Genomic DNA, 27545 nt, shown 5'->3' on the forward strand with positions numbered 1-27545 from the left:
GGCAGTGCCTAGGCCGGTAGCTACTCCCTTCTCGTCCCGCCCTCCAGCCTTCCCTTAGGCCCCGCCCCCATGCCCGAGAAGGCCTCGGATTGGCCTCTAGCGGCCGGGAAGTGCCCTGCCCGCCCCTCTCCCCTCTCTCTATTGGCTGGCTGTGCGCACGAGGCTGCGCGCGGGCGTTTGAAGCGGGAAAAGCGTTGTTGCCATGGAGACGCGGCTTAATGGCCGCCGCCGAGCGGCGCCGCGGCCGGTGAGTGAGGGGGGACCCCAGCCCTGAGGGGACGGGGACAGCTGGGTCGGGAAGGGCTCTAGGGACATCGCCCTGGCCGGCCCCACCGGGCTCTACACGAGGAAAAGTCGTGGTGGGACAGCTCCGGGAAGGATGAGACGTGTCCCCCCTTCAGACACGCGGTGCAAGTCCGGACGCGTGGCGGTTTGTTTAGCTACATTTTTGTAGTTATAAAATATTTTTCAATTATGTGTTTTTTATATTTTACAGATAGCGCATAATTTGTATTACATGTAAAATATGTAAGTGCAATTAAAAATACATATTTATATAAATTATGTAAAATATATAAAATACTTAATTATTATTTAAAATATATTTTATTATTTTTTATGTAATACCTACGAAATATATTTTTTATGTTTGTATGTTTTTAAACTTAAGTAAAACTTTGAAATTATTAAAGAAACCCTGAGGGACATTTGGGAGACCCTGCTGGGAGGATGAGCTCAGGCAGGATTTTCAAATAATTGGCACTTTGCCATAACTCGTGGGTTATTTTCTCGGCCCATGGTTGAATACTGGACACTTCCAATATTCAGTATCCCAATATTGGACACTTCCCCTTCTCCATGCAGCTGTTGCTGGCAGCTGTTGGGATCAGCTGCAGGATGGAGCCTCTTCTGCTGAGGTCACCAGGCTATAATTAGTATGGAGAGAGGAATGAAATACTCTGACATGCTTTGTGGGGAAACAAAAAAATCTCCAATATTTATTTGTTTGTCAGCCAGTTTTAGTGACATTGGTTAGTATGGACAGAGCAACACAATAGTCTGAAGTGCTTCCTGGGGAAACAAGAAAATCCTTAATGTTTAGTTGTTTGTAAGGCAGTTTTAATGACATTAATTGTTTTAGTAACTTCCTCAAGGTATGTCAGTGGCAAAGGAAACCCCCGTTTCTTACTTGTTGCTGCAAGCAGCAGACCTGTGTCAAGCTCCAGCTGTAAAATAGCTTTAAAACCATTTAGCATTAAAACCATTAAAACCTCTCCAGTTACTTTTGCTGTACTGAAGCTGTAAGTGGTTATCTATGTCAGTGTCCAGCTTCAAAACAGCTGAGCACTTGTTCCAAGGAGCAGTGGAATGTTTAATGCCCTGTTGTTTACGTGCAGGGTAGAGTAATCCTATGATCTTCCAGAGGGATCTGCTGCAACGTCAACCACGGCTTCACAAAGCCCTACCTTTTGCATTAAGCTAAAATTTTGGGCTCATTTTACAGCACAGATTCTCTCTTGTTGTGGAGCTTGTCTTAAAAAAGTGCTGCTGCAGTTTGACGCTGTTCTTCACAGGAAAGCCCTAATTCCCAAGGAATGGGGTCAGAATGATTAAAGGTAAAGCATTTTGTGTGGTGCTCTGGGAAAGCAAATTAGCCATTCACTTCTGGAGGGTTAAATCAGATTTAACTTTGGATCACCTTAAAAAAAAGAGCTTAATGTTCAAATGAATAAGGAATGAAGATGGATGGGTAGTGACAAGAATTAATACCTTTCCCTTTTCCCTGTTCATTCTTTGCTTCTGTATTTCAAGAAACTTTGCTTCTGTATTTCAAGAAACCTGGAAATTCTTTGGCATGAGTAGAACCTGTGATGAAGTGCTGAAGTCTTTTTTGTACAAGTAACAAGTACAGTGTAGACCATTGCTGCTGTAGTTGCTATCAGGAGAAAGCACCCACCTGCTACACACATTTACAAACTCTTCAAGCTCTTAAGTTTTATTTTTGTAAGGTACTTGTAGAAGACAATGGCTTACACAGAAAACAAGGTGGTATTTATGTTTTGTATGCTGATTAACAATTTCTGTGTTTGTCAAATACCCTTGAAAATCGTGACTTATAAAATGATTTCATAACCAGGCCAGGTTTTATTATTTAGAGTGATTACCTTAGCCTATATGCAGGACAAAATGTATCATTTGCATCTGTAGGAATGTCACTTCAGATTTGTTCACTTTATTTTCCTAATTTGAAGAATAGATATAATGACACTTGTGTTCTCTCTCAGTGGTGACACTCAGGAAATTGTCTAAATCTAAAACTGACACTCTAAATTGTCTAAAATTGCCATGTGAATATGAGTGAGCTACAGTGGGGTAATAGGACATATGGGGGTTACTCAAGTGAGTGGGGTGCTGAGATGTTTAATAAATCAGAAGTTAATAATGATCAAGGTATAGTGGGTCAAGGCTGCTTTATTCTTAAAATAATCTCTATGGGGCTTTTACATAATTTATTTTATACACAGTGATTGACACTCATCGAGCACCTTCGAAGACCTTTCCTCCACCTTGAAAAGTGCATTGAGAAGGAAAAGATCTTGTGAAAGAGGTAATTAATAATTAAAAGCATTTTAAAATGGAGAGTCAGCTCTTAGAGCATAATTTTGTTGTAAGTTAATTTCCTTCAGGACAGAAAAATGTAACCACTCCTTCCTATTATTTACACCTGACTTTTCTGTTTCTCATCAGCTTTATGACCTTTGAAAAACCTCTTATACTGAAGCTGAGGAAGATTTCTCTTATGACAAACTGCATTCTAATACTATGGCTAAGCTGGTTTCTTTTATATATAATTCTAATGCTTTTTTACAATAAGCACTTACACATTACCAGCATCTGGAAGCCTTTTAAAATCTTTGTAAGACATCTTGGCATAAGAAACAAGTTGTAGAGAACTCATGTTTGTCACATAGAGGTGTGAGGCTGGGTGCACGTGGAGAATTATACCTCCACACTCACCTCTTTCTCAAAGTATGTTATATCCAACTATTTCAAGAAGTCCTAGTCCTTTGTCTCAACCCTGTTTTCAGTGAAGCTACCCATATCTTTGTGGGGAACAAGACCTAGGTTTTGGTATGAAAATACCACAGTAAAGAATGGTATATTTTTCTGCCCCATGACATGTTATTCTCATGGGTGAACAAACAAATAACTGAGGAAATGCTGGCTGTTACCAGACTAAAAGTCTTCTGCCTTTTTTTTTGCCAGAAGATGGCATTAACAATTTAGGATTCTTGAAAACTTCCTCTTAGTTTTCACAAAGCAAATTTATTTTGATGAATTGTTTATCTGTTAAAAAAAGCATCTTCAGACACAAAGATCTCCACAGGGTTAGATGAATTAAAGTATTCTTTCAATAAGGAGAAAGTTATCCCTTTTTTTAGAGCATCAGTGATTGAAAGGTGAGAAGAGTTTCACTGGCAATTGCAGTTTTCCCTGAGTTCTTTCATGTTTGAACCACACAAAATCTTTTAGCAATTGTCTGCTCTTGAGTATCACAGTGATCAAAAATGCTGATCTTCTAATTATGCCAACCCCTAATTTTTTTCCTGTGGTTAATTAATTTGTTACTCCTTTATTAGTGAACTGGGGTTTTTTCCCCTAGCTTGTGAAATTCCTGTCCTGTCAATAAGGAGTTGGTGGGGTTATCCCTGAAACCTCTTAGACCCAGTAAGATTTATTCTGTCTGGAAAGGCAGATCTCAATTCTTATTAGGAGGCCAGGTCTCATTAAGAAACCATTTCATTGCTTTCGCGTGGCACAGAGCCTTAGCCAATTAGACACAGAGAGCTGCTTACATTGCTCTTGTAGGTTCTGCAGTACCTACATTATTTGGATTTTCTTAATGCTGAGAATTCTTCTGACTTGTCACTCCATATAATGACAGCCTGTAATTTCTAGCTATTTAAATATATTTTATTACATTTTTAATTACAACCTTGACCTTCACATTTGTAACTCTCTTCCCTTGTATGCTGAGTTTTTTTTAGAAAGTGTCTCCATTGTTTCTGTTTTTATTCTTTTTTCTCTCTACTGTGCTCACCATTATAATTTGAACAGAGGTTATGACTGAATTAGGGTCTTTGGACACTCTGTATTTAATATAAGGATCTATAAAGATGTAGGTATAATCTAGGATACAGATAGAGAGTAGACAAAGTAAATTTATTGGATTATTTTTGTCTTTAACAGATTCTCAACACTTTTGAGATTGGTATCTTGGCCTTGAGTTCTAACTGCTTTTTTCATCAAACAGAAGAAGTTTCCCATGGCAGTGCATACAGAGAGTTGCACAGCACCTGTACTGGTTTTACATCCAAAGCTATCTTATGTAAGAAAGGGGATTTTTCCAAAATGTAATTCTTTAAATGAACTCTCAGGTTCCTGTGTATTTTAATATGTTAGAGAAGTTGGCAAGTAGTGAATGCTTGTGAAACCCTTGCACACATTTGGTATTTAGTCTCTCTGCTCTCTGGGTTTGCTGTCCTCTTGTCAGTTTTGATTTCCCCCTCCCAGGATCTATCAGCCTCAGCAGTGACTCTAACTTTACCTCAGGATTCAAAATCACATTATCTACACATTAAATAAATTCAGTTACATGTGAATTTTTTGGTCTTGGAGTTTGTTGTTGTTGAGTCTCATGATTTTACCTAAAGCATGGACTCTAAGTCATTTTAGATGTTCTCTACTGTACATGTTGGCCTCTGTAGTATCTTACACAGTCAGCATTTTCTATATTAATCCATATGATTTTATTGTTATTACTTCAACATAATGTATTAATTAATGACATGGACTCAAATTTGGGGATGACGTTATTTTCTTGTATAATGTTATTGTAGAGAGCCTTGAAAATCCTCACAAAGAATCTACCCTGAACTACAGGGAGAAAAACTTAAATAATTCATTTTTGTTGAGGCTTACTGTGACCTCCAAACATGAGTAAGGGCAGTATTTGTTAAGGTCCTAGACTGAACAAAGATATGAGAAGGCAGTGGACAACAAATACTTGAAGTGCTATCATTTTTGTATTTTATGGAAGAAATAAAAATATCTGCAGATACTAATCCATTGGGATACAGACAGCTGCACCATGCATTGCCAGTAAGACATAAGTGAAGAAGTTGGGGGATTTGGGGCATACTTTTCAGTGATTCATGTTTCTTTTTTGGGTTTCCCAAGAATGCAAGTATGGCATTCCAGTGGCATATATAGATTTAGAGAAATGCTGTCTTTCAGATTTTGCAGAATTGTTTTTTTTGGTTTTTCTGTCAAGGAGACTCAGAAATGCTCAGAGGATTCATGACATAAAAGAGAAAAGTACACAACAAAACTGCAACTTTTCTATAGGTGATCTGTAAGATGAATGGTCTTAATTAGGCAGCTTGAAGTGAGGACAAGTGCAATTTTTTCTCCACTGGTTAGTTAACCAGGGGTAGCTGACCCACATTAGACCATGTGCCTTGATATTAAATTGACTGTCTAAAATTAGGCATTTTACATTCTATAGCTTGAGGACAGGGTTTCAGTAGCTGTGGCATTCATCAAGTAGACATCAGGCATGTAGGAGCTCTGTGGCAGTGAGTAATATTGTCTTGTGCATTTCTTACATGTTGTGTATTTTATATAATTTTAAAATATAGTTTCATAGATAAAATATGTGTTTCATGTTTTACTTTATTGTTGTTATTGCTATTTTCTTTAGTGTTTGTCAGTCTAGTGTATGGTAAACTTGGAGTTAAACAAGCTTCTAGCCAGCTGCAAGTAATGGCATCAGGAAATGTGCAGTTTCTTCATTAGTAACTTTGTCAGATGTGATGTTTCTTATGATTCTGATGTTTATTTTGTTTGATTTCTTGTAGGCTCTAGGTTGAAGATGGCATCGTGCCTTTATGAATGCCTTTGTGAAGCAGAACTTGAAAAATATTATCCCCACTTTACTGCCTTTGGTCTTCAGAAAATTGATGAGCTTGCCGAGGTTTCCATGGAAGATTACACCAAACTGGGGGTCCATGATGCAAATGACCGCAAACGTCTTTTCCAGCTCATTAGAATAATCAAAATTACACTGCAAGAAGGCACTGCAGACTTAAGCAAGGAGGATTTTCAACCACGTGGCCTTTTCGTGCAGCCTCAGGTGACTAAGTCAGGACCCCGTAGACAGCTGCGTTTCGAGTCCTTTTGTGCAGAAGATGATGGAGCAGCTAAAGACACTAAATCTGAATTGTGTCAGTCACCCAATTTCAGTGCCAATGAAGAGAAGGACAGTGTAGGGGAAGACATTCCACCACACGATTCAGAGCCGATCAGATTAACTAGAAGAGACGTAAATATTCCTGGAATAGGTACAAAAAATGACCTGAGCTGTCCAACAGTTTCTGATGATATTGCCCCTCTCCTGGGCGATTCTGAAGTTCCTATTGTACAAAGAGTGACTCATATTTCAGGGTACAATTATGGACTACCTCATTCCTGTATCAGGTAATAATCACTCACCTTTATTTTGCTAATACTTCAGGTTAATCATAATTGATTCTTTCTTAATTGTGGAGCAGAATTTGTCTTCCTCACCTCCAAATAAGCAATCCAAGCACTACAAAGCAATGCAAAGTCTTACAGACAAGAGAGATATTAATAGGCATTTCCAACTCTCCGAGTCTCATAGAAGGAATCATCTGAATTTGACCAGCTGCTACTCACCAAGGTTGTCTAAGAATAGTCTTTATTGTCTTTCAGGATTTAGGGCTTTCTTTTCTTGATATTTGAGCCAATCTTTGTCTTTCAGGATTTAAGACTTTCTTTTCTTGATATTTGAGCCAATCTTTGTCTTTCCATGGGACCATTTTTTAAAACATTATTTTTCCAAAATATAGCATTGCCTGTTGTTAAATTTGTCAAGCTTTTCTTGGTAAAAAGGATACAAGCTGTGATGGCTATATTTGTTTATAAAGAAATTTCTGAACTGAAGCTTTAAAAGGAAGGAAAATGAATGCAGCTGGGAAGGATTACAGACCTGATGGTGAGAGGGATGCCTTGCAGCTGCTCCTTAGTCATGTGATCTGTAACTTCCATACTTTTCCCAGTGTTTGGTACTGGAGGGGCTGGGGTTATCATGAACCACTGGTAAATCTACTGTAGCAACATTTTTAAAGCACTATTTTTTTCCTGATTCACCAGCAGAGCAAGTATGCCTCTGCACACACAATAGCAGTATCTAGCTTTTGCAATGCAGTCATGGTAGTTAATATGCAATGAAAAGAGGCAGTTTTATGAAGTTAGGTCTGGTCTGGGAAGGCTGTGGAGAAAGATTTGGTACAGGGAAAGATCCATGGAGTTGAGGTGTCAATTACAGCTCCCACCTGGAGTGCATGTAGCCTGGAGAGATAGATGCTGTTGCCACAGTGGAAAAGTACTAAGGTGACGTAGTAAGTAGAGCACTTAAACTGTGAAAGGCAAGGCAAAGGTTTATCACTCTCCTTGGCAGGAAAAAAAAAATCATTCCCACTTTCTGGAGAAGTGCACTAACCTCCAATATATATTGATACCTGGGTGCATTCTCTGTCTCTTCTGGAAGATGAGCCAATGTGCAGCTAAAAGGATAGGATTTATAATGCTGGCAAATTAAAAAATTGTACGTTATTAAACCTAATGGCTAAAGTAAAGGAGTTAAAGATTTTTAATCCTGCAATAGAGACATGTTCTTCATTGTTCTCTCTTTCCTTGTTCTCTTCTTTTGCAAGCACATTCTTCTGTGCCAAGCATTATGGCTCATCTTGGGGGCTTTCTGCATCCTCCTCCTGATATGCCTCAACTTAATTTTCTCGTGTTTGGAGAGTTGTGCATTTCAGGCAGGCTTGGAGCAGCATGCTTACACTCAGGTTTGTGATTCCTGTTTTGCAAGTGCTTAACTGCTTCGCTGAATCCATCCATTCCCATGGCACCTTGTGGTTTGACCACTGTGAAGGCTTACCTAGTCTCATCTATGAGAAATATTGGAAAACACAGATATGATTTCAGATAGGAGAAAGACAAAGTGCTCTTTTAATATGTTTAAACTTGCCCACAGCAAATAACTTGATTATGCGACGACATAATTGTCCTTCTGACCTATTAGTCAGATTTCTGATGATCTGTGTCATGACTGTTGTTTGATTTCTTTTTCCTAGTAATGAAAAATGATTTTATTGTAAAATACAATTTATATTTTAAGAGTTAGTAAGAAATACAAACTTTGGGTTCAGCATATAGAATTAATGTTCATTCTATTCCCATACAAAATATACTCAACAAAATGTTCCTCTGTACTAGAAAAAATTTATTCCTTTTTTCTCATTAATAGAGTCTCTAAATTTTCAGGGCTTTTTTTCTCCAAATCCTGCCATCCTTTCTGCTTCAAGCTCTTAGAGCACAATGGCTCTTGCTGCAGGTCACCAATTACACCCTCTGGCACAAGAATTAAAATTCAGAGCCTCCAATCATTTGTTGGACAACATTTGGTGCCTAGTGATATGCATAAGCTCACACCAGCTTATGAAGCATCTTATTTCAAGTGTCACTGCCTTTCTTCTGTGACAAAAGAATTTTCCATCTAAATGCACAGCCTGATCCTGGATTGCACAGGAAACCTGTACTAAAATTAAAGGGACTCTAGTGACAAGTAAAGATTGCTCATGTGTGGTCTTCAAAGACATATCTTGAGATTTAAATCTGCATCTCATGTGCTTCTGGGGAATCGTGGAGCACAACAGCAATGATACCACAAGTCTGTGGATGTTAATGAGATGTTGAGTAACTTGAGGGTTACAATTTGTTAGACAGCTGGAATATATGAGTTTTCAGTTGCTATGCTAAGAGATTTTGGCACCTGGACAGTGTGGCAAAAACACTGCTTTTGGGCAAGTTGGGGCTTGATTATTTGAAATGCAAATCCAGGCTGAAAATCATTACTGATTTGGCTGAAGACAGTTTGAAGAATAGGCTAGAATTAACTTTGGTTAATTCTAGCCTATTCTATTCACAAAATGCTGTACACAGCAGGTTAATCAGTGAAACATGAAATTACCTCTTGTTTCTGAGGTGTCTGGAAGGGGACTAAAGTAAAATTGCTGAAACATAAGAGCACAACTTTGTTTATGGTCTAAAACCACATAACCTTTTTATGAAAAAAGACCAAAAGGAATACAAGGATGAGATCAGTTTTTTTTTTTGGTTTTTTTTTTTTTTTTTTTTTTTTTTTTTTTTTTTTTTTTTTTTGAGCTGAACAGGACCATGGTGATACTATCTCATTTGCCAGTTTGAGTCATTTACTTGTAACCATTTGGACAGTCTATAATGGGAAGAAAAAAGTCCAGCATGAGAGGAAAAGCAACTAAGTATTGTATCTTTTCTTTTTCAAGATTGATTAATACTTCCATTGTACATGATTAAGTGACTAATCATGAGTGCAAATAATTTCACAAGATTAAATTTCATTATATTAACTTGGATATGATGCCAGCTTCCATCTCATGTTTGTGTACAACTGAAAATATGTCAGTCCAGCAGCAAGTTCAAGAGTGTAGCTGTACCAGTTCAGGAGTGTAGCTGTACAAACATAACTATTCCTTTAACAGAAGTGTACAGGAAGCACCAGTCTGTTTAGGAAAAAGCATCAGAAACTGCATCATGTAAAAATGAGGTGTGTTAAGGAGTTTTCTGATAGGCACTAACAACAGAAACATTCTGTGATAAATGTAACAAATTCAGGCATATTCTAGATTCTGTTGTAACTTGATTTTAAAATGCGGACCTCCATTATTGTTGTAGATCCAATACTTTCGACAAAGAGACTCCATGGACAGAGAGTGAAAAAATCAGAGTGTGTGTCCGAAAACGTCCTCTCTGCCTGAGGGAGGAGAGACGTGGGGAGGCCAATATAATCACAGTGCAAGATCAGGAAACCCTGCTTCTCCACGAGAAGAAGGAGGCTGTTGATCTTACACAATACATTTTACAGGTAACATCCTCCATTGGAGGTTGTGTTTATGGGCCAGTCACTTGCATGGAAGGATAAAGCTTATTGTGCCTGGAGTTTCCATGAGTGAAAACAGAAAAGGACTGTTAGTATTTCTTACACTGAAATAGGTGGTGGGATTTTGTTTTAGCTCAGAGTTGTCTATATTTGAGTTGCTTCTGATTTATGCCAGACCGTGCCAGCAAACCTGAGCCCAGAATTTTAAGGTCTGGAAGTATGTCTCTTGGAATTTTATTTGTATGTGGCAAAATAAGCCCACTGCTGCATGCCATTGCTGCAGGAGAAATGCCTGCTGATGGCTTTCCAGGGTACTTCAGTGAGGAGTTCCCTTTCCACTGCTTCAGCACTGCAGGTCTGTTTTAATGAATCATACACACCCTCATCCCCTTCCTCCTTTCTATTTTTCTCAAATGCTTTTGAAAATTAAGTTCCCTTTTGTCTTTGTCTCTTAATCCCAAATAATCTGTGCTGTCATAGTTCAAATTCTCACTGTGACTGACAGCACCAGGAACAGAAATTATTTGTAGAAGCAGCAAGCTATTCTCACTCTCCTGAGTGTTATTTTTACAATCTGGACCCTAGTAACAACTGTCTGGAGTATCTGGTAAAATTTCAGATCTCTTTCAGGCCCAGCTCATGTACCACCTTTTACAGTGGGACACATGCTGAATCATTTCCACAGACCCTGCTTCTTTGAGTCTGATCTGGAGTGTAGGAAGTTCTGATTTTCTTGCCCCCTTTTGCTTAGGAACAGCTTCTTTCTTCTCTGGCACAAAACTTTTTAAGAACAGAGGCAATTAATCACAACTAAGTCACAAGTGAGAACTAATTTTGAGAGATTCAAGAGCTGAGTCTCAGTTCTTTTTACTGTTACAGTCTGACAGTACGTCTGTAGGCTGATTCATTTCATGAATAGGTTTTCTTTAATTAGCTTTTTTTTGTTGTTTCTTGTTAAAAGGCTCTGATATGTTATGCTTCAGAGTGATGGGAAATTGAGGCATTTTTGTTTCCTTTTTTTTTTTTTATTTACCCCTAGCCTGAATCTCTTGACTGGTGTGCTGCTACATGAGTTGTGCTGCATATTAAGTGTGCTAAATCACTCTCTACCTAATCCAAAGCCGTATGAAATCACTGGAAAGATTTTCATTATTTCATTTTACCTTTGAATGGAGTTGGAGGGGAAGTGAAACATATTCATTCTCATGTAAAGATTATCTTTTTTTTTCAGCATGTTTTTTATTTTGATGAAGTCTTTGAGGAGTCATGTACCAATCAGGATGTGTACATGAAGACAGCTTATCCTCTCATTCAGCATATTTTAAACGGGTAGGGCACCAGTGCTTACATTGGTTATTTTTTGTTTTGTTGTTTTCCAATTTTATGTGTATGCCTGAATTTCCCTTTATGCTTTTCATCTTTTGTAACATACCTCCATTTCACGTCTGCCACATGCCTTTCCCCTTTCAGAATATCTTTGATTGCAATTTTGACAAAAATAAATCAGGGAAAACTTTCTTCACACTAGGCGACAAATCTCAATTAAAGAAGAAGGTTAAATTGAACCTCAGTGGCCACAAAGTGACCAAAGCATGGTCAGCCTAGAATAAAAATGTGTCCCAGGGTTTCTGAGCTCTCATCTTCACTCTAACAAAGGCTCCTGTGTGGCAGAGCACACTCATCTGTAGAGAAATAATGTTACCTCTTTCCTGAGACTACTGAGAGATAATTTTACACGTATTTGTACAGTTCACAAGGTAATAGTAATTATGAATAACCTTGTGATTTGTTTTTATTGATTTATATTTGCATAGAGGTTTAATTGTAATTACATACTTCCTGATTAATGGGAAATTTTTGGTGGCTTTACATGAGACATCTTACCGCTATGCAAGGTTATATATATATATATATATATATGTATAATATATACTTTAATATAATTACTTTTTTGAGTCTTTGAAGGTAAGGATTACATATCCATGCTGAAAATTAACAAAATGGAGCATTCTGTTACTGAAAATCTTCAAGTGTCATCAACAGAGTATCATGCTCTTGAGAAAAGGAAAGTGAGAAAGGAGAATGAGACTTGTACCTTGCTGTGTAATAATCACTAAAGCCACAATTCACATTATCCTTAGTCCAGTAATGCCACCAGAAGAGATTATGCTGTTTTTTCCCAGCTTTCCCCTTACTTTTCCATCCCTCCTGCTGACATTCATTTAATCTGACGCCATGGCAAGGACAGTCTGCAATCTAAACTGGCAAGAAGTTGTTTGCTGTGATTACTGCAGCCCTACCTTTTTACCCATTCCTCTGCCAGGAGTACTGAGCCAGGTACAAAGTCTTTTTTTTAAGAGGGACAGGAAAAGGAAATGGAAAAGGAAAAGGAAAAGGGGAGAGCCAGCACCTTGTGCCACATCAGATCTCCATAGGGTATACTTGGAAATCATTGTTGAGCATTCTGCAGTTTCCCAGAGAGGGTAGTAGACCAAACTTGATTGCTAAGGGGCCACTATAGACAGATACCAGCATTGCAGGATATTATTTAATAGATATGAATGAATCAAATGTGGCACTAAACGCATATGCTGTCTTCACAGAGGCAATGCAACTTGCTTTGCATACGGGCAGACTGGTGCTGGCAAGACTTACACCATGATAGGGAATCACCGGAACCCAGGACTCTATGCCCTGGCTGCTCAGGACATCTTTAGGCACCTGGAAGCATCACCATCCAGAAAAGATCTTGGTGTTCTGATCAGTTTTTATGAGATCTACTGTGGACATCTTTATGACCTGCTAAATGGAAGGAAAAGGTATTTAAGTAAAAACATTATTTCCTACAAGCCTGTGGTTGTGAATCAGTTGGTTACTGTTTAGAAATCAATTACTGTTTTCATGTTATTACATTTAACTTAGTAGCATTTATAGCAAATGTTACATATTTAATTACTGTTCTTCACAGGAGATACTTAGGGAGGATAGCAAGATCTGATAGTAGATACTGTGACATTGATAGGGACTCCTGGTTTGTTGTTTTGGGGAAAAATAAAGTTTGAGATACAAGCTCAGGCTCTTGCTTACACTGTAATAAATTAGCTGGGCATCCGTAGGTAGAGAAACAAGCTACTTGTTGCCAGAAGTTCCTGTCTTAAAATCATAGAACATTTTGAGAAGGAACCTTAAAGATCATCTTGTTCCACCCCTGCTGCCCATGGCAGGGACAACTCCCACTAGACCAGATTGCTCAGCGCCCCATCCAACCTGGCCTTGAACGTTTTCAGGCTTGGAACATCCACAACTTGTTTGGACAGCCTGTCATGTGTCAGCCATTGTGGAGTCCTTGTCTTTCCCTGGTCAAGCATAAACTCTGGCTGTCCCTCCTGCTGTGCCAGTGGGTATTTGGCTCTTGCCAGTCCAGTCTCTGAAGATCCTGTTGATCTCCTGCATGCCTGACTCTTCAAAACCTGCGCACCTTCCCCCTGGACACTTTTACCTGGCAGCCCAGTGACTCAGCCCAGCAAGCCTCTGGAGGTGATGCTGAAATATTACTCCAAGGCTGTAGGAGCTGCTTTAAAATCCTGTGCAAAAATCCTTAGAATAGGAACAGAACAAAGTTTACAGTTTGATGAGGACTTAGAGAAGCCTGAGATGTAGTTTAAAGGGAGACAGAAACTCTAAAATGTAAATGTGGTAATTTACCTCCCTGCTTTATTATATTCTTGAGCTAGCAGAAATGCACTGGTAATGTCTCTTTAGCAGTGAAATGTCAGTGGTACTTGTTATAAATAAAGTGCCTCTTCAGCTCTGAAAATAAATTAATGACAGCAGGGTCTCTCCCCTGTCAGTAGCCTTGATTGCTTTTTCTCAGTGTCATGGCATGGACATGTTTTTTCATTGCTGCTTTCTAAGATTTCAGATATCTCCTTTTTGCACCGTTCTCTTGTCAGGCTTTATGCAAGAGAAGATGGCAAGCATGTTGTTCAGATAGTTGGACTGCGGGAGGTTCAGGTGGATTCTGTAGATCAGCTGTTGGAGGTAATGCTTGAAGTTCGTTCTTTGTCTTCTGCAGCCCAATTTGCTTATTTGTGAGGTGCGTCACTTACAGAGATTACTTACTGTGTAGCACAAGTGTTACGTTCCTGTTTAAGGCCCTGAGATTGGCAACCCCAGCAAGGCACCAAGGGGCTCTATTAAAAGTGCCTTTATTCATTAAGCTGTTCTTGTGTTAGCCACATTCAAGTAGTTGATTCACAGCTGTCGCTTCTGCTGCCATTCTATAGGGAAAGATTCCAAAAGTTAAATAGTGTCCCAGTAAGGGACCTTGAAAGATGGATATGTATTTTCTCCCAGTGTGGTATCTTGTGGGTCTGTGAACATAGATTTTTGTGTATAAAAGATACATGGTTTTTGCACAGAATATATAAATTTGAAAATTATTAGAAACAGACATTAGAAAATACTTAAGATTGAGATATTTTGTCTGAATTAGGATTAAAATACTACTTACATGTGTGCATGATAACAGCCAAGTAAAATGAAGATCTTTTAACAGTAGGTAACATTCACCAAGAACAAGGCTTCAGTTTTCTTCCCTGTCTGAACCCTAAAAGGACACTGGCAAATTTTCTGTATTGTCCTGCAACAAGCAAGCTGATTAAATCTACTTTCTATTTAGCCTGACTTTGCATAGTTTAATTCTTTTTTTTTGGTAAGGAAGTGTCAATTACAAGTGCCTAACACTGTAACTGGCTCATTAAAATTGTCATAGTTTTGTCCACTGATATTGCACTTAATTTAGTTGTTCATCCTCCCATTAACTCCAAGCTTCAGAACAAGCTGGTGCTGCTTCTGCATGTTAGAGTGCAAATTTACTATATGGTTGATTTGCAATTCCTTGGTATTATCACATTCCACACACAGAAGAGCTATTAAATGACTTAATTCTTACAGATATCCTGGGGGAAAAAATACAGGCCCTTTTGAACAAATATTGTTCACAGGCCCTTTTGAACACAGAAATGTCACTGGCTTGACTCAGAACTTCTGAGTATTCTGCACTAGATATATGGAAAGAGCTTTGAATGCATCCCTGGATAGTCACTACTCATGGATGTTGGCTCTGATTCAGAAATTATCTTCACTTAGCACTGATATAAAGCTCAGAAGCTGCAGTGGGTGGTTATGTTGGTGATTGAGAACTGGCCACTGAAAAACCTGAATAATCCGCATCTATCAGCTGAGAATGTATTGCTTTTGCTAGGCAATATTTTGATTTGTTCTTGCAGCCAGAAGCAAAATTAATGGCTTTTCTATGAATGCCCTGCTGCAGTCAATGTTAGACTTTCTGCAACAGTCCTTTAAAATTTTCAAAAAAGAATTATCCAGATTTGTATCTTGAAGGAGCCTTTATCCTTCTGTCTTGCCTTCCTTCCTTGTTTTTTTATTTTACTGCTGTATTGAGTATAATTAATCTTTTAACTTTGTTCCTTACTCTGGCATAATTTTTTTTTCTTTCTTTTTTTTTTGTTTTGGAAATTTAGAAAGGTTCTGGCAGTTCATAACTTTTTGTGTGACTTTCTGGATAACTGTACTCATCTACTATGAGAGAAAGCAAAATTTTAAAAGAACACAACAAATGGTCAATCTCATAAGTCTCTTAGATTGTGTCTATAGTACTACAAAAGTATGCCAGCAGTATAAGAAAGAATTTAATTTTATAATGTGGATATTTTGCAAATGTGAGTGTGTGATGCAGCAGATTGTTACTTGCAGTGTGCTCTTTAGGCTCTGTAGTGTCACTACAAGCAAGTCTATGCACAAAGTTCTGAAAGAAATAGTGGAGGGATCCAGTCTACCTCTACTTGCACCAAATCTTAAGGCTGTAATGCACCTTTCCTCACAATGTTTTCTTACCTTAGGAGGACAAGATCTCTTTCTGAGAGATTGTGGTTTTATTTACAATTCCTTTGGATTTTGTCCCCCTTATTTTGCAGGTGATTTTGAAGGGGGGAAAAGAACGTAGCACAGGAGTTACTGCAGTCAACTCAGATTCCTCTCGGTCTCATGCCATCATCCAAATTCAAATTAAAGACACAACCAACAGGGCATTTGGAAGGTAAAACCAGAAGAAGTGTTCAATGCTGTTAAGCCCAGGGACATCCAAGAGACAAAGAGGAGGTGTTAGTGCACAAGTGTGAGTTAAATTAGAAGACAGGATTAAAAGGGACTTTGAAAAGTTCCACAGTCCTTTCTCTATTTCCAAGGAGAATGTTTTAGGCACATCTGTGACAGCTTTGTCAAAATTGCTCATACAAATTTCCAGTGAAGGAGTTTGACAATCAAATCCATCCCCTCATCTTCAGTGTTTAATTTGGCTAAAGGTAGATGCCTGCAGTGGACGTAACCACATGTGAACTCACCACCTTTGACGTCAGTAGAATGAAATTGCCACTTCTGGGATCCCTGCAGTAAATTAGGTCAGGTGCATTTGCCCCTCAAAGCATTTCTGTCCTGTAATTGACTACAAAGGGCATGTGGGATGACCAGCCCAGGTGGAGATGACTCCATGACAGATGTTTGCCTTTGGCCAGAAGAATCAGAGTACCTCACATAAACCTCCATGATAATTTGAGTGTGTGACTCTGATGCTATCTGCAGCAGACAGAAAGAGCAGTTTACTTACTCTTGTGGCATCCACTTTATGTATTCAAAAACAAATTGTACCTCTTCTCAGAGTAAACAACCTCAAGAAACAGGTCTGAGGAAGAACATTGTGCATCTGCATTACTGTAAAGTATCACAAAATCCTGCTAACATCTCCTTCCATTAGCTACCACACTGTCTTCTTTCCCAGGATCTAATTTTGAATACAAGGCAAAATGGGAAAGCCACAAACTCTGAAGAGAGGAAAAGACAGAAGAGGCAGGCTTTGAAATAAAAATTATAGAGGTTTATGTAGGTGTGGCATTTGAACTGGGTGGGTTTTGTGAGTCTCAAAGGGAAGTGGAGCTGAACTGAGGGAAGGGTGCCAAGATGTGCCAATAAAGAAGTCAGGGCTGTTGCAGAAAAACAGGAAGGACAAAGACAAAAATACAGTGCAACAGTCAGTACAGCAGCTGGCACCCAGAGCTAGGAAGTGTGAAAGGGAGTAATGGAGTTCTGTGGAAAGAAACAACAGGGATCACTGAAAGCTCAGTGTATTATTTGCTACACTGGAAATTTCTGTTCCTATTGTCCTGAATTCTCATTTGACATGGCAACTGTCTCTTTTACCTGGAAGGAGAAATCAAAACACTTAAAATTTCTTTTAGCCCTGTTCTTAGGAAACTACAAACACAGTGATTATCTGCAGAGATGAATATGTTGTACTTTACACAGCTTATCCATTAAACTCTGGAGCACTGTCATCTCATGTAACTACACGTTCTATTATTTAATGTTAAGATGCTCTGACACAGTTCCTGCTCCTATGTTTATTTTGGTATCTCAGATATTTCCAGTGGATGTTTCTTGTTGTTCAAAAGTATTTATTTCTAATCACTCTTCTGATGCCATGTATTGCAGCCTGCTGGTTTAATAAAGGAAAAAAGAAGAGGGGAAAAAAGCCCCTAAGATAAACGCAGCTTTGTTTTTTCTAGGATATCATTCATTGACTTGGCTGGCAGTGAAAGAGCAGCTGATGCCAAAGAATCGAATCGACAAACAAAAATGGAAGGAGCAGAAATAAATCAAAGTCTTTTGGCAGTAAGCTACTATTATGTCTGGGGAAGGTTTTGTACTTAATTACTAGCATGTGTTTTAGGATAAAAATTAACCACAGAATAATGTATGCATGGAGAGGAAAAAATAACCAAGGTACTAAGTGTGTTCAGTTTAATTTGTCTCATGACTGAAAAACAATTTAAGAAGGAAGAGATAAACCTATAAAAATTAAGTTTTTTAAATCCATTCTTACTGCCAGACAGGTAAACATAGCATGGACAATGTTAGGTGTAGTATAAGTGACCCATATTTAATACAGAAGATTTTGTCCCTTCTAAAGAATACTGGCTTGGAATTGCCATGTTTGTTTCATAAAACACATCTGTTCCTGCCAGTTATTTTTACCACTTCGGCTTCTCTTTCAAATCAGGAATAAAGGACTTAAGAGCATAAAAACTATCAATTTATGTGTGGGGAGAAAGGAACAGGAAGAAATGCACTCCTGAGGCAAACTGTCATTGTAAGTGTCCTTAGTCAGGCAAAGAGGGACAAAGGAGCAGAAAAATGCCATCTAAGATAAAGCAGAAGTGCCTGTAAGTGTAAATGCTGCAGAAAGGTTTGTACCTCCTGTAATGCAAACAAGAGGAGCTCAGCTGGGCCTGGGGGCTTCTCTAAGCGAGGCTGAAGGTGATACAGGTTCCAGGGTATGAGCCAGCAGTGCAGAAGTCTGCACACAACTGTACCTCTTAGTGGGTTGTAAATAGGAGGTGGCTTGGGGAATGTAGATGCTCTTTTGCATAGAGGCTCTTCCTGCACTGGGATATTAGTATTTGTGCTGGGGAGGTAGCCTGTGAAGTGAATGTCTTTCTGTACTTCATGCTTTCTTGAGTACTTGCTGGTGAATAACTGAGTGTCATGACTTCTTTCTCTATAGAAAGAAGTTTGATCTTGAAGGTCTGCTCCAGCCTAAACAATTCTGTGATTCCCAAGAATCCTAAGCTCATGAAATTCTTTTAACAGAAACTGTAAAATCAGAGTCTGTTTATTTTTGGCATTGTGTGAAACTAAGAAGATACCTGGACAATCTACAAGTAGCAACTGAATTAAATATAAAAAGCAGCTTTGGGTGAATCTTTGTAACCTGCAGCCTGTAAAACCTAGCTCTGGCCTCAATGATCATAATTGTCTCTTCAGGCCTTTTAACCCGTGAGATCTGAAGTCTGCTGCTGGTTTGAATATTCATGTGATTTTCATGTGGAAGACTTCCAAACACTGCAACTATGAGAGCCAGACTAAGGAATTACAATAGTTTAATCTCTTACTTCTTACAGGTGCAGTTTTTGATAAAATGCTGTAAAAATGAGAAATAAATGTCATTTTTAGTGGGAGTTTGTAGAATGTAGAATGACTGTAAATGCTTGATGGCAGTATCATCATGACAATACTGTAATCTGCTCTCTCCAGAAGAAAGAAAAAAGTTCAAAAAGCTCTGTCCTTTGGGTACACCTGCCCTGCAAGCTGCAGCATAGCCTAGGCTACACCCAGTCTGGCTTCAGACTAACTAGATGTAGTGCAGGCAGCAGCTCTGTGTGCTGAATGTTTGTGCTTGCTCCTTGCATCTGGTGCCGCCCACGGAGCCATCAGGCAGGGCACAAATTGACCTTGCAAGGGACAACACATATAAGAGTCAAAGCGACACAGGACCTGGGTAGGCTTGGTGTGATGCTGTTCAGTTCCTTGCCAGTGCATGACTGATCTATTTTCTGTTTTTAATTTCTTTTGGTAGCTAAAGGAATGCATTCGGGCGTTGGATCAGGAACAAGTGCATACTCCTTTCCGGCAAAGCAAGTTAACTCAGGTAAATGAGCAGAAAGGCAAGAGGAGAGGTTTCCCTGCTGCAGACAAAAATAAGCAAAAAATCAAACAAATAAGTAAATAAATAAATGGCATAGTTCAGTAACTGCTTCCTCTCTTGAGGAAGAGAAGAAATGCATAGCTTTTGTAAATTTAAATTTTAAATATAATCACAGAATTAAAGCCAACTGCCAATTTCCCCCAGCCGACAATGGGGACTGGCATGGGAAAAAAAGAAACAAGCCAAGAGGTGAAACCAAACAAAACCCCAAACACCACCATCCAGACTCATACAGAGTTACCATCCATCTCCCCACAGTCTGAAAACAATCTTGCATCTTCTATTCAGTTACTGTCCTGGGAGCTTTCATCAATATTTCTTGACTTTAGCTGTAACAGCTGCTTTATTCTCAAACCATATTGGCACCCTTGAGGCATCTGGAACAAGGGCTTGTTTGGAGCCCTAATTAATACTTGTATTCATTTTAAACTATAAACAAATAAAGACAAGAAAAACTGAGATGAGGACTACATTTATCCAAAAAATTAATAAGCCACTACCTCATGTTGAATTTCTTCTGTAGATGTTGCTAATTTACAGGATGTGCAAGAAACATGATCTGCTAAGAACCCAATTTCTTTTTCCTTCAAACCCTAGGTGCTAAAAGACTCTTTCATTGGCAATTCCAAGACATGTATGATAGCCAATGTTTCACCGAGCCACCTAGCTGCAGAGCACACCCTGAACACTCTGCGATATGCTGACAGGTAGGAGATGAAACTCAGTTCTTGCCAGAACTGAAAATCACAAAGTAAAAAGTAATGTGTGATGTTTGCCATTACATTTTATTATAGTTGAACTGAAAATGTCGATTTAGGCAAGAAACAGAATCTTTAAAAAGCTAATAAAATCGTTACTTATTCCAACTCTTATATTTTGTCTTAAATATTTTTGGGTCTTGTAAGTACTTTCTGATGGCTACTTTTGGTGATGGAAATATCACTATGTGCCACTATATGGGGAAATACTTTTGCTAAACTTCAGGGCAATCAAAAGTTTTTATTTAGTTTTGTATTTTGATTCTACTTAGAATGTGTACAAGGCCTTCATCCTCCGTCCTACAGAGCAGGAAGTAAATTAGAAGCTGTGCAGTGCTGGTCTTAAAAGAACAAGAGACAACTTGAGGGGCAAGAGGAGCAGAGGGAGCAGCTGAGGGTCAGGGTGGTAGGGGAAAGGGTGATACCAGTTAAGCAGCTCTTCATAGCTGTACTGCTGAGTCTGATCCAGGAGCAGTGCAGCCCTGTGCACTTCACCTGAGCTAAGACCACCCACTGCAACTACTTCAAAAGTCCTACTTTGAGCCCTGTGGGACTCTGTGATGTGCTGTGGAGAATACCAGCTGGTTCTGCTGCATTATAATGTGTGGAAATGCACTTGCACTGAAACTGAGGCCATTTCCACTCACTTGACCTGTTATGCACCGCTTAAGGAAGAGCTTAAAAAGACTGCTATAGATTTTTCCAGAAGTCCGGGCATTTTAGCAAAAGCGTTTTGATACCTGTGAAGAATCACAGACAGAAAACAAACCATGATGTTGAATTCAATATTCAGTCTTAGTATGTGAAAGCATTAATTTGTTCTGAAGATGCTGTTATTTATCTGAAAGCATGACATCTTCTAAATCCAGCCTCTTTTTTGACAGGGTCAAAGAGCTGAAGAAAGGGACTAGATATCCTACCCCTGTCACAAAAAGGCGTCGCAAAGCTGGAAATGTATCTCCAAAAAATATCCAAGGCACACCCTTTTTGCCGCCTGGGGAAAAGAGCTCTCCAAAGAAAGTGAAGCTAGGCCTACAGCATCCCTCAAGTGCTACAAAACCAAAGGCATATCCTGCAACACTCCAGCCACCTGGTGTCCCTCTTACCTCTACCCCCAAGGGAACTGACAAAGAACATGCCTACACAGGAAATACCAGCAGTCCCTGCTTCCACCACACCACCCCAGTTAAGGGAGTCCTACAAATAACACATTCCCTGAAGAAAAATTATCTATCCCCCCTCTCTGAAAAGAGCTCCTCAGTGGAGGATTTCATTGCCACAGCAGAAACAGAAGAGAGTGGCCAGCAAGACAAGTATATGCAAAACAGAACGCCTGTCCAGTGCCTGAAAGTCCAGACAGTGCAACCTCTTCAGAAACAACTTGTTCCTAGTGAAGATAATTCCTTTGGAGATGGCAATCTGCCCTCCAACAGCGAACAGGAATGGGGAAATACTTTTGCTAAACAGTCTGTTGAACCGTGGATGTATCTGCCTTCATATCAGAAGGAAAGGGAAGAGCATTTACGTCTTTATCACCAGCAGTTTCAGCAACCCCCTATTCTAAAGCAAAAATTGAACTATCAACCCCTTGAGAGGTTTTTAGTGCAGTACAAGCCCGAGGAGATTCAAGTGAAGCAGGAGCTGAGCCTTACTCCAACTGAAGGGCAGAGCAAAGAGTGGGTACAGCTGGAGGATCTAGATGACAGTGATTTCAGTGAAGATTCTTTCTCACCTGTCTGTAGTCAAAAGAGTGTGAAAAAAGGAAATAGCAACAAATCCAGTCAACATTCATTTTTCCTTCATGAAAGAGAGCAAGGAACCGAAGAAGAGCAAAAAGGCCAAAAGCGGCAGGATTTATTTTTTGAATATGCAACACCCATGGAAGATCATGGATTAGACGACAGCTGGGATTGTAGTGAGGGTAGCTCAGAGGCAGAGGAATCCACTAAAAATTCAGGCTGCAGCAAAACTCCTGCAGACTGGAGCCATGATTTAGCTGTTGAATTCCCTCCAAGCAATACTGCAGAAAAACCTTACTGCCTGCAGGAAGATCCTGCTTGCAGCTGGAGAAATGGCAAGGACTTCCTAGCTGATCACAAAGAGTACAAGTCCAAACAAAGAAGCCTTGTTTACTCCAGTGAAGCTACCTTAACTCCAGAAAAGGATACTTCAACCCCGTATGTATCTCCTGTATTGAAATCAGGAACTCCAGAGTGCAAAGAGTTTGATCTCCAGCATGAGGAGATGGAAGAATCCACTTTGGCTAAAAAGGCTGGCCTTACAGGAGGAGGTGTAAAATGGAAAGCTCGAAAAAATGGAGTCAGCCACACTGTTTCTTCCAGCTGTTCCTCAGAATTCACCTCCGAGCTCACGACCCCACTCCTGGTGTCGCCTCCTGATGGTGAGGACACAACTGAAACAGAGAAAGCGTCTTCCAACCAAGAGAAGCCCCATGGTGAGAAGCAAGTGCTGGACAATGACACCCAGAGCAGGTTTGAGGATGAGGACTGGCAGTGCACCAGGAGCAGATCTCTGACTGACAGCATGCTGGAGCTGGCAGAGCACCTTGGCCACGGGGGAAGCCTCTGTGCCCTGCTGGGCTCCTCTCAAGACACCAGCAAGAAGCTCCCACCCACCTGTGGCCGTGTGAAGCCATGCTGCTGCCACCTGGGATCAGTTTTATCCAAGCAGGGAGTCCGGCGCAGTTTGTTTGTTGGACGTGACCCGACAGAAACATCTGCAGCTGGATCCACAGCTGGATCTGCTGTCGCCAGGCCAGAGAGAGAGGGTGGGGGGCTTTGCAGTGACTCCCCCTTCAAAGAACACTCAGGAGGCAGACGGTGTGGTGCTGATGTTAATCAGCATAACAATGCTGGTAATTCAGGGAAGTCTAACTCAAGTCAAGGGCCCCGTGCTGAGGAAATAAATGCTGAAAAGAGCTGTGAGAGCTGTGCATCCCAGTCCCCCTCTCAGGAGAGCTGCTGGCAGCTGCAGCCCAAGCCAGGACTGAGGAATGAGGACCTCACCCATTTTGAAGACCCTGCCAAGTCATCGTTTGGCAATGAGGAGACAGTGTTGCTGAAAAACAAGTCAAAGCAGAGTATTTTTACACAAGAGACTTTTGCTGCAGATGCAGGATTTGCAACCAAAGATAATAAGCCAATAGCAAATGCAAAGTGCCCCTCACACGTGTCCAGCAGCAGTTCTCCAAGTGCTGCATCAGAGATGGGAAAATGGCAGAGAGAAGCCCTAGAAAAGGCACAGTAAGTCTTGCTCATCATGAAGTTTGTAGTGAAGGTTAGAAAATCTGGATGTGTGCTACATTTCCTTTTTTTGTATGTCATACGTACTTCAAAAACCAATGGTTGATCATTCTATTAAATAATTATAAGATTAATCATAATTTATAATAATTATCTTAAAAATACATGGTTGCTTTTATTTTGTGATATTTTAAAATCTCACAGGAAGCCAATTATTATATTACAGCTTCTAGGATAATGCTAGAGGAATAAATATTATAATACAAACTGCAGTTCTCAGTAATTAAGCTGTAAAGTACCTAAAATATATCAAAACCTTCCATCAAGAATCAGGTTATAGCTGTTCCATCAATGAAAAGAAATGCTGCTAGAGCAGCTGAGCAGTCACTGAAGATGTAGATATAAAGCTTCTGAGTACTCTGAGCTGCCATTGTCAGCTCCCAGGTACTGGGCTGCATTCCCTTGACTGAAAATACATTGTTGGTCAGTGAAACTTGCTCAGAGGAATCAACAGCAGCACTGAGCCTTCCTGCTCAGCCTGTTTCTCACTGGAATTACTTACAGACTCATGGCCATAAACCATTTCACCTATTAATTAGATGATTGTTGTGCTCCTTGATTCTCCTACAGTGAAGAGCAGTTGTGTGCTGCCTGTGCTAAGGAAGGGCTGTGGTCACTCCTCTGTGAGCAGCCCTCAGTCACCCCGTTCATCCTGAAGCCCTCAGCAGTGCAGTCCACTGCACTTCACAGAGCACTGGTGTGCCCTTCCTGAGTGCCAGGGACACAGGACAGCAAGGCTTCCTCTGGGGTATTCCTCTTTCTTAAAGGTTTATTGAGGCCGGCTGTGATTACCAGCAGTGATTACACTACAGGCTGTGTAACCAGTGTGTGTTTTTTGTTAATCAGAAAGACTGTAATTCGTGCTCATCAGCAGCAGCTGGATGAACTGGCACACCTGTGCTTCAAAGAGGAGTGCTTGATAAATCAGATGTCAGCAATGGTAAGTGTTTCAAATTATGGTTTTGGTGCCCATTGAGCCTGCACAAATTAATCTTACAGATTATTAACTTGAATTGGTGATGTGATGTTCCTTGTCAGTTCAAGCCCTTCTCCAAGGCCTTAGTCCTGGGAGAGGCCTCTCATTTTCAGTCCCTGCTGTGTTTGCCAATCTCCACTGTGACAGGCCCTTGGGGAGCAGGAGATGGATGGGCCAACCCTGAAGCCCTTGTCTCTAATAAGAGAGCCTTCCCTTATCTCGCGTCACGGGGCAGACTGTACCAGACTATCTGTCCCTGTGATGTTTTAGCTCTTGCAGGCTGGGACAAGTAAGCCAATACCACAGAACAGAGCACACCCCTAGGGCAGGACACTGGTGGGATTTGGCTCTTCCCTCTGGGAGCCTCTTTGCCTATCACACTGCAGGTGTGCCAGCAACCTGGGCCTTGCTTAGTCCAGTGTTCTGACCACTGTGGCTTGTGCCTCACACGCTCTTGGCTTTGGTTACTCAAGTGTTTCTTGGCTTGTCTTTGCTTCAGATGACAGGCGTACCCTAGACGTAAAAACTGGCACCTGCATGGCCCCACTGCTAGTTAGGCAGTTCCTGTTCTCTGTTTCTCCTGTATCCCAACAGATACTTGTCACACCTATGTGAAAATCCAGACTGAACATTTTCCAGTGAGAGCTCCTGCCTTCCCAGTTCCCTTACCTTCTCAGTAAGGCCAAGCTCCATTGCTGCATTGCCTTATCAAACCATTTTGATTCCTATCACAGTTCAGATCTGAAGTACAGGGACTCTTCCCTCAGGGGCTTTGGAGTGAGGCCACCATGTGGCTTATTCACTGTGATTTCAAGCTGCACATGCTGCTTTACAGATAACATACAGTTCACAAAGCAGCACAGGAGAGATAAACTGTATTCATTTTGTGGCAGACAATGCAGTGAAACAAAGCTATCTTTCATCTTCTTAATTTTTTTTAATCTTCTGAGATTGTTCTTGTTAAGTCTGTTTGTCACTGGACACCAGCTCTCTCCCTGCATTTATTTGCCCCTTGCAGCAAGCAGTTATTTTGTGGCTAGCAGAATTTTACAAGCTTGCCAGGCCTCCCAGCAGTATGTGAATAACATACCCTGTAGTTTTATTTCACAGCATGACCTTTTTTTAATGAAATGTGCTTGGGCTTCATGCATCAGCTTCTCTCCTTCCATTTGCAGATGGTTTCACCTTCTCCAGCCATGAAACTTTGGCTGCAGGAGAAACTCCTGCCAAGACCAGACACACTGAACAAAGCAATATTTAAAGTGCTTAAGAAAAATATGCCACAGCAGCTGGGTTAGTCTTCATAGCTGGCCTGATTTCCCTGCAGGACAGAGATACAGTGCAGGAGATACAGCTGGAGTACTGCCAAATAAGCTTTTGTGTGATTGATTTTCATACACAGCAGCTGAATTTCCCAGCCCTGGGGATGCTGACACCTCCCAGCTTCTCAGGCACAGACCTGTGAACAAAGGCACCAAACTACTCTCAGCTGGAGAGAAGAGCATGTCCAAGTGCTCCCTTACTAATACAGCCCTACTTAAAAAAGGATTAAAACTCCAGTTTTAATCACAGTTCTGTACTGGTTTTTATCTGTGTGGCTATGAAAGGCAGAGTTCCCTGGGCTGAGGCTGGATACGGTATTGAGCTGGTATTGCTCATAGCAGACCTGCAGCCATGGCCCCATGACCTGATGGGAAATAAATCCCTTGCATCTCTCAAGATTGGGCTATAATGTCTGATCCATAGTGGCCTAACTCACCATTTATTTTCGTAATTGATAAATCCAACATGAGAGGTGTCAGGAACAGAGTTCAGTACCTGGTAAAACTGGGTGACCAGTCCCAGTAGCAAACCTCTTAAAAGCTAGCCAGAGTAGAAGAGCGACAGCAGCTGCTTTGTTTTTATTTTTAAGCCACTACACGAGCTGTAATTTCACCAACAGATAAAACTACCAGAGTCAGTGAACCTTGGTATTTAGAGGCACTGACCTTTGTCTGTGAGGACTGTGACTTTAATAAGGAAATGCTGATTTAATCTACTAGTCTGCAGAATGCTTTTACATTCTGCTGCAGTGTAAAAAATACGCTGATATTTTCAACCTGCTGATACTATTCCCTACTGTTTCCTTGTGCCTTCCTTGCCAGGATTTTCAGAATTTCATGGCCATGCTGGATGAAATCTTGGTGCTGAAGTCAAAGTGTGTCCAAACAATGCGAGCCCAGCTTCAGCTCTGTTCCGTCTCCCCTGGCACTGAAAAATCACTGCAAACAGGTCCACCAGTTTAGACCTTCTTTGCTTACACATGCACTGGAGCAGCTACAGGAAACCCCAGCCAGCACTTTGCTACACTTGGTGCTGCAGAGTGTGGTTGGTAGGGGATAGTTTTTGGTTTGACGTTTGTGACTAGTGTGTGTTTTATATAAGGATGGAGAGCATTCTGAGTAAATGAGAGATGAATAATTGGCACCATAAGCTTCGTATTTCATTAATACCAGTAAACCACATTCTGAACAGTAACAATTCAGCAGCCTTTAAATATCTCACCAAGTAGCAGGCAAGTCGCGTTAATGTATCACAGGAGCTTCTCACATGTTAAAGGCAATCCTGTGTTGCCAAGTAAGGGAAACAACTTTGAAGCCAGATACAGGTCAGAACAGAAATGCTCAAAAGCTACCCAGAAAAGTCTTTGCAAACAAAACCCAGGAAAGAGAGAGGAGCCAGGAATTGTTACACTAAGGTGTCTGGACCTTAAGTATTTGGAAGTCAAGGCAGGGTGTGTGAAGTGCCATCAGTTTCA

General features: G+C 40.4%; 1 protein-coding gene across 1 annotated transcript; it reads left to right on the forward strand.

The window, feature by feature from the left end:
* The first annotated feature begins 5935 nt into the window (after positions 1 to 5935).
* KIF24 (kinesin family member 24) lies at positions 5936 to 27198 on the forward strand. The gene is made up of 12 exons (XM_041461835.1): positions 5936 to 6540; positions 9865 to 10054; positions 11301 to 11398; positions 12673 to 12888; positions 14023 to 14110; positions 16069 to 16190; positions 17713 to 17818; positions 19563 to 19634; positions 20289 to 20398; positions 21334 to 23712; positions 24619 to 24712; positions 26893 to 27198. The coding sequence occupies exons 1-12, from the start codon at positions 5936 to 5938 to the stop codon at positions 27031 to 27033; spliced, it is 4221 nt and encodes a 1406-aa protein (XP_041317769.1). The 3' UTR covers positions 27034 to 27198.
* Positions 27199 to 27545: the final 347 nt, after the last annotated feature.

This window comes from Pyrgilauda ruficollis, unplaced genomic scaffold (genome assembly GCF_017590135.1).
Source record: "Pyrgilauda ruficollis isolate IOZ18807 unplaced genomic scaffold, ASM1759013v1 scaffold155, whole genome shotgun sequence".
Taxonomy (NCBI): Eukaryota; Metazoa; Chordata; class Aves; order Passeriformes; family Passeridae; genus Pyrgilauda; species Pyrgilauda ruficollis.